The sequence below is a fragment of the Morone saxatilis genome, unplaced genomic scaffold, assembly GCF_004916995.1.
Source record: "Morone saxatilis isolate NCDOM2014 unplaced genomic scaffold, NCSU_SB_2.0 Contig4, whole genome shotgun sequence".
Lineage (NCBI taxonomy): Eukaryota > Metazoa > Chordata > Actinopteri > Moronidae > Morone > Morone saxatilis.
In genome coordinates, this window is record NW_023339984.1 from 1,047,810 (window position 1) to 1,055,852 (window position 8,043).

At 38.5% G+C, this 8,043-nt stretch overlaps 1 protein-coding gene across 1 annotated transcript in view; it reads left to right on the plus strand.

The window, feature by feature from the left end:
• LOC118338396 (protein c-ets-1-B-like) overlaps nucleotides 1–6,701 on the plus strand; it is a 7,331-nt gene extending 630 nt beyond the window's left edge. The window contains exons 2-7 of the mRNA XM_035675704.1: nucleotides 1,716–1,835; nucleotides 1,966–2,169; nucleotides 2,694–2,891; nucleotides 5,316–5,540; nucleotides 5,659–5,777; nucleotides 6,486–6,701. Coding sequence (XP_035531597.1) covers nucleotides 1,716–1,835; nucleotides 1,966–2,169; nucleotides 2,694–2,891; nucleotides 5,316–5,540; nucleotides 5,659–5,777; nucleotides 6,486–6,701 — 1,082 coding nt within the window. The remainder of the gene's footprint in view (nucleotides 1–1,715; nucleotides 1,836–1,965; nucleotides 2,170–2,693; nucleotides 2,892–5,315; nucleotides 5,541–5,658; nucleotides 5,778–6,485) is intronic.
• Nucleotides 6,702–8,043: the final 1,342 nt, after the last annotated feature.

Here is an 8,043-nt window from a genome sequence, read left to right on the forward strand (position 1 = left end):
CATCTTGTATAATAGATAGTGATTTATGCACAGCTTTAATCACAGTTAATATGCGATTACACACACAAACAAATCCTAAAACTTTGTTAACCTTTTATTACCTGTAATATTACCTGTATACACACGTACAGCAGTTTAAACTCTTTATAAATGAAACTCATCCTAACATGCTGAGCTTGGAGGATCTTTTTTTTTACCGTGGGATAGTAGTTTGACATTATATTTTTCCATTTATTACATTTCATAGCATTCATCGGTGGGCTCAATTGTATTTATGAATAAATTAGCCCTTCATAATAAATATCATAAATTAATATAATAAACTAGAGAAGCCTCTCCTGAAGAAAATGTATGATTGCTGTGCTCATTGATGCTGATTGGCATCATTTGTGGATGACTTTCGAATCTTTCAACTCACTGACTTCAGTGTATCAGCTTAGTTATAGATTCAATGGGAATGAATGGGGGTTTTAAAGCATTTCAACATGAGGCTGTCATATATTATGGTACATCATTCATATATGTAACCATAACAAGTGCATTTGATCAGTGTACAAAAGTGAACATTTGACTTCTGTTCTACCTACTTGAATGGAGTTTGGACAGGTGCTGTGGGACTGAATGGGCCTCCATAGACTTTAATAATAACTGTTCACGTCATCATTATGAGCCTGTGTTGATCAGTTGATCAGTGAGGTACACTGAGTATTTAGAAACATTAATGGAGTTTATACTGTATGCAACATATATGTAGAAGAGATATTAATACAGTGTATATCTATGGGATCACAGCGACCAGTTATGTTTGCATTCGGTCAGCAACAATCAAAACACACATCAATTCAATCTGAAGCTTAACATAAAGTGACATAAATGTAGGCTATAAAGACTCACCACTCTGTAGACCCAGGTTGAACACATCAGTCAGTCTGGTCAGTCACTGGCTCTCAGCTGGCAGAATAGCAAGGTTTACGGCATTATTGGACTTTGTATGTGTGCTGACAACTTTTCGTAAAAGCTGTGGGCAGGTTGTTCACATTGCTGTAGCTGGGTTTAGTCCACACAGTGCGGGTAGCAGTATAGTTGCTAACTGCTAGCACAACATCATAGCCGTTTGAAATATGACATTTCTGTTGCTTCTCTCACGTAGGTTTGTTAATGCTGGGGTACATGCTTCATCTCGCCATTTTTGTCTCAAAATTCAGTTTTGGAAAATTGTTCACTTGTTCATTTACTGCGTACATTTTTTTCCAGATAATCTGTGAAAAAAATCTGGTTTCTCTGACTCGGCTAGCACTCCTAATTTGCAGGAATCCAGCAGGCCTGGACAAAAGATATAAAGAGGCTTTGGGTTGGAGGCTTGAAGATAGTTGATTGTTGAGTCCCAAAGCATCTGTATTTGATTGTAAAAATATTTTAATGTAAAATATGAAGACGTCATATGATTAAACCAGAGTTATATTATATTGTTTAATACACTGGTTATGATTAGTCAATGGAGGGGTTACAGTTGAAAATGCAAAATGTCTTAATTTCTTTCAACAACTGTGTAAGAGTCTATTATAGAATGTTACAACCCATTAATTACCTGTTTAATAATGCTAAATAGGCATATACTGTATATATACTGCTTCTAATAGGCTTATAGTTAGTTTATGGTGTGGAAATTCAATGAACTGTTGTATGAGGGTTTTTATATTTCATTGTTGTCCCAGAGTTGGATGCCCTGGAGGTCCCTCCTCTCACCCCGACCAGTAAGGAGGTCCTCAGCCAGGCAGTGAAGGCCAGTTTTGCTGGATTTGCCCAGGAGAGAATCAACCATCACTTCCCACAGGGTACAGCCTGAGTCACATGCATACTATTTCATTCATCAGTACAGGAGTGAAAGCTTTTATTAGTGGAAATGAAGAAGATGAGCATTATTTGGTACATTCAGAGCTATAGATTTATTCAATCTTTTTCCAGATCCTACCTTGTGGTCTGAGTGGGAGGTGAACTACTGGCTGGACTGGTGCCAGGCTGAGTTTGGTCTCCACTGCCTGGGTTCAGACCTGAGAGGCCTGCAGGGTAGTGAGCTGTGTGGCCTGGACAGAGAGGCTTTCCTGGGCCTGATGTCCGACTGTACTGCAGGAGAGATCCTGTGGGAGCATCTGGAGGATATGAGGAGAGGTAATTTTCTTCATCAAGTCTAATTGACCCTTCCTAAGTTTTTGCTCTGTGCTACAAAGACATTTATATTTACTCATTTCTAATACTGTGAATTACCACAAACAAATGTTTAGGCGGGCCAATATATCTCTGCTGACATGCCTGAGATTGTGGCATTTTTTGGCTTATGTATCAAACCTGAACATACGACCTGATCATGTACGAGAAAGATAATTATGAAAATTTCAGCAAATATGATATATAAAAGTTATTTTTGTTACCTACTGCAGCTTTAACATATGTTCTTTTTTATCTATAACATTTTATTCTCCAGAGAATGAATATGACTGCAGTTCTTCATTACCCACATGCACAATACCATCTTACTGCCAGCTTCAAATCATCAAGGGTAATAATTAAATAATGTGTCTTCTTCAACCTTTGGCTATTGTAGTTATCATAATTACAACTATCACATTTAATTACTGCGTTATTATACTATTATTATGAATATGTTTATGACTCCCATGTCTGTGTTTCCTCAGAAAACTACTCAGACTATGTTCAGGACCATTCAGACAAACATAGTTACCATGTTGAGTATCATCTTACTGAGAGGACAGACCTTCACCCTCTGGACCCTGAAGCTGTACAAAATGAAGACTACTATCTGATCAAAACAGAGGATCCCAGCAGGAACATGACCACCACTGCTCTGCTGCAGGAAACAGGAGGAAATGGAGGTGAAAACTTTGAAACATTACATATATATATTATATATAAGTTATTACATTATTAAGTATATTGTTATAATAACAAAAGTTTCTGATTATACCGTGTTAACTTTGTATGTTATAATAACGTGAAAATAACTTGTTATCACGATAAACTAATGTTATAACGTGATACTGATATGAGTTTTCTTTTCTGGCGTTGTAGTAATACACTACCGTAGTGGAGAACCTCTGTTCACCTAGCCAAAAGAAAAAAATCTGTTAAAGCAGTTTTTATCAGTTGTGGAATTTGTTCTCACAACTTGTATTCACAGGATAGCAATATTTACTGTTCCAGTGTCCAATAAGAGACAACAAACAGTTAAAGCTGCAGTAGGTAACTTTTGTAAACTTTTACATCATATGCTCTGAAACTTTCACTATATCCTGACAGTAGTACATGAAACAGATAATCTGTTAAAAAATCAGGTTCCTCAGAGCCAAGAAAGATATAAAGACCTTTCATTCCCAGGGTCCCAAAGAGTCTTAGACTTAACAATCAACTATCCTTCTTGGCTCTGATTGGTTGTTTTCATTCAGACCTGGACGGTGGATTCTTGTAAATACCATTNNCATTATTATCATCACATGGGCGGAAATGGGCTTCCATAGGTTGATTATGTGGCTGTATTGTGTAGGCTATTAGTAGTCTGTGTGGACATCCAACATCACTGAATGTCAAAAATGCTGAATACTCGCTAGTTAAGTCGATCTTACTTTTTTATCCTTTATCTGATAACAGTTCCGAACTAGCCTATCAGAAGTTGTGATGGTTAAATATCAGCAGGTCACTTTATAATGATAAATCCATGGCAGGGTCCATGGTTGTGTAATAGCACACCTCACTGTAATCCGTATTTCTCTCTGTTCCTCCCTCCCAGCCTGTAAGTTGACTATACGGCCTTTTACATTAGCACTTTAAAAGGCCCACTACAGGTGCTCGCCCCCTCTGCACTGTGCCATCAGCTGCTGAAGATGATCCTATGTACATTGCTTTGTTAAATGCACTCTGTCAGACTTTAGTAAAAACTTTAAGACTCAACCATGGTTAAGACCTCTATATGTTGTTGCCGACATACAAAAACATAGCTAATAGTAATATTGTAATAAATAAAATGTAAGGCTTAGTAAATACATACTCTAAGTGATATATGTGCACTCAACTCAACACTCAAACATAAACATAATACAATTCCCCTTACCATGTTTCAACCCAAACAGAAACAGACATACAGAAGCCAGAAATGAGAATCTGTTGTGGAGGTTAAATGGCATTGTGCCCTGAGGGTGAAACCAGGGGAAGATGATCCTACACAGTCCACTATAAAGGCTGTTTGTCTCTGTGTGCAGCAGCTGATTTGGCACCCTTGCAACGAACAAAAAATAAAGAAAAAATACGAGTCATCTTCAGAGAAAAAGAAAATTATGTAAGTATATAAGTTTTAAATTATTACCACAAGGAGGGAATAGGACAACTGTAGTAAACAGTAGTCAATTTGCTGGAGTCCACAGTGGAAAAATCTGCTATGGTGAGAACAGCCACGAACACAAGCTGAAGCGGATTGTCCTATAAACACTGAGCACCAACCTGTAATGAAGTGAAACTTCATGAGGGAGGAATAAAACTGGGGTTGAATGTGTCAATACTAGGCCTACTGGTAAAGTATACGACCGTTTGTGAGCAAGTGCTGTCCAGGATTGTCAAGAAAACTCCTGGAAAAGAGTGGGAACCCCGGTCAGTCTACAGCTGCGAGTTTAATATGATTCACAAGTCATTTTAGCTGTTTTAGAATAAAAAATGTTTTAAACAAACTCACAAAATGTCAGGAAAGGAAATGTTCTTGCACCTATATTCCTCATTAAACAGACAAATACAACCGCAAACCTTCTGAATTTAAGTTTCTCTCTTTTACCGAACTAACTGTAGACCACACAGTGACTAAAACTAAGAAAGACATAGACACGTTGGGTTGGAAGCTTGAAGATAGTTGATTGTTGAGTCTCATTCCCAGGGTCCTACAGTGTCTGTATTTGACGCCCTGAGAACTCAAGAGACTCAACAAGCAACTTTCTTCCTTGGCTCTGATTGGTTGTTTTGACTGGTGGATTCTTGCTAATGCCATCAGAAGCTCTAGAACAAACCAGAGGAAGCTGATTTTTTCACAGTTTATCTGTCTCATGTACTACTCTCAGGATATTGTGAAAGTTTTAGAAAATTGTATTTAAATTACCTACTGCAGCTATAACTCAGTGATTTTGTTTTTAGCTTCTGAAATTTAGCTTCAAAAAACTGTTCCAGGAGACCATTGTAAACATCCATGGTTTAAAAAGAACTGTACCATCACCAGAGAGCCCTTCATCCATCCATGCTGTGTTTCTACTGTTCTGTTGCAGAGACAGACTCAGAAGTGGAGATTGCTAACAGTGACGACTCTGACATTGTGAGCTCTCTTTCTTGGCCTGCTCCGCTCCAGGATATAGACCCAGACCCAGAAGAGACCATGTCTGAGGATGTCTTTACTTTACCACAGCAACACAGGAGCTTCAAAGAATATGTAGGCAACAAAACAGATCTGGGCAGAGCTGTGATACCAGCAGCTATCCTTGCTGGTTACACTGGTGAGTAGTGGTTGAAGGAAGTCCGAGATAAAGTTTTTATATCTCATATGGATTCATGTCAGTTGTAAATCTATGCAGCAGTTCTTTAAAGACCTTATAATACCTTGTGTTTCAATAGGAAGTGGTCCCATTCAGCTGTGGCAGTTTCTACTGGAGCTTCTGACAGACCGCAGCTGTCAGTCATGTATAAGCTGGACAGGAGATGGGTGGGAGTTCAAGCTGACGGACCCTGATGAGGTACAGAATGCCTGCGAGTTGGAGCAATGTGGGAAGTAAAACACTGTTTGATGACACATTTGATGAAAGATGGTTTAAAGATAAAAGCCACATACATCTTATGTTCGCTAATGCACATAAATAGTTAGCAAGTTACATCTAATAGCAATTGTTTGCAAAACACTAACTAACTAGCTAGCTAACGCTTGAGTTAGCCAGCATTTTGCTAACATTAGCTAACTTAACATTTATCTATGTTGCTTTTATCTTTTAACCATCTTCAAAATGTGGTTGTCTTTTTAACATAGACTAGCCTAGCACATTACAGTTGTTTTCAGATGCAACGGTTGATGTAGATTAGCCAGCTAGTTAGTTATCATTTTGCTAACATTAGCTAACTTAAGATATATAATTTGCTTTTATCTTTTAACCATCCTAATCTTTGGTTGTCTTTTCAGCATACGCGCCTAGCATAGTTCAGGAAAGGAGGAAGTTGACTGAGATTCTGACCTAGGCTTATTCAACTGTTATTGGGAAGCAAGAAAGGGGCGGGACTTAGGAAGGGTCAACTGTAGTTCAATGACTCCAGTGATTGCTAACATCATTTACTGCAACATTGCTCAAATGTGAAATCTGCTACATGCAATATTGTATATAATCATTGTATTGCTGTCTGTAGCTCTATAAGGCCTACTGACCTCCGTAGTTAAGCTGTAGCTTTGTCTCCAGGTGGCCCTGCTGTGGGGTCGGAGGAAGAACAAGCCCAAGATGAATTATGAGAAGCTGAGTCGCGGCCTACGATACTACTATGACAAGAACATCATCCGCAAGACGGCCGGCAAACGCTATGTCTACCGCTTCGTCTGCAACCTGCAAGGCCTGCTGGGATATGAGCCCCGGGAGCTGCACGCCATGTTGGACATCCGTAATACGAGTCACAAATGACCTCAACAAACACTGGCAAAGAGGAGCAAAGAGACAATTTTTATATGGGATCCTTCAGTTTGTTACTTTTTATTAGTTTCATGATGTGTGTGTGTGTGTGTGTGTGTGTGTGTGTGAGGATGCTGAGGATGTCTGCCAATATAACTGGAATGTAGCACTTTATCTTGACTGTCAAATAAAACTCACTGCAAAGTCATTTATGTCATTTATTCCTCTAACAGTGGTGAACATGCATTCAGATAAACTTAAATCTCTTAGCACGAATTCAACATTGTCATTCTCAATTGTGAGAGCAGCTTTGCTCTCTTTGGCAGCTGTGTGAGCCACAGTGACATGGACTTCCAATGAGAAACTAAGCAAACAGCTTGATTGGTCTAGACTGATGTGGCGAACACAGCCTGAGAGAATCCCTGCAAGGAGGTGTTTTAACAGAGATCAGCTGGTGGTTGGACTAATGGAACCTGATTGATGTATTCACTCTGGCTCAGCCAACTCACTCCACTACATTATGTGAAGTAGGCTGTGTGTGCTCCAGCAGAGAAATCAAGCGGTCTAATTTAACATCCCCTATACCTCACAAGGCTTTATTGATTTATTGCCTTCTGATTCCTAATACAGCGGGGGATTCATTATGCTCCTGTGGATTTAAGAATGGCTCCTTTCAGTCCCACCCTGTTTCATCTGCAGAGCTGGTTTATTATATGTGCTCATGAACACAGATGCTGAAGAAATGTGTTTATTGAGGTTATGCCAAGATGAAATTTTGTGTGATTTAATTTATTGGAAAATTGACAAAAATGCTTTTTATCTCCTAATGCTGGTTGGGTGTTTTTGAGGATAAAAAATCTTGTGGAAAACTCCTTCACCAACATGTGAGAAGAGGATTCAGAATAACATCATCAATATATGGTGATATTACGTCTTGTGATATTGTATTGATTCTTAAAAAACACTATATTGATTTTTAATTCATGACAGTGGTTCATTTTGTGTTGTGTTTAAATCCCCAACTGCACGAAGACAGGGTTGTAATCTATCTAAAGCCATTTGACTCATACCCTAATTCTCAGATTGCACAAAAAGTAGTGCTATGATATCAGACAGATGTAACTGGACTGTGATAAATTATGCAGATGCGGATCCCAATGGTGGTGTGTTCTTAATACTATGACAGCTTGTGGCGGTACTGATTCTAAAGGTCTCAGCTCAATAATAAATTCTAATATCATAATAAAAAATACAAGTTAAGTACATATCTTATAAGTACTTTTACACTGTTCAAGGGAACTGATTGCCTTAAACCATTTAAGTTTATGAGCTTGAATAGTATAAGTAACTATTG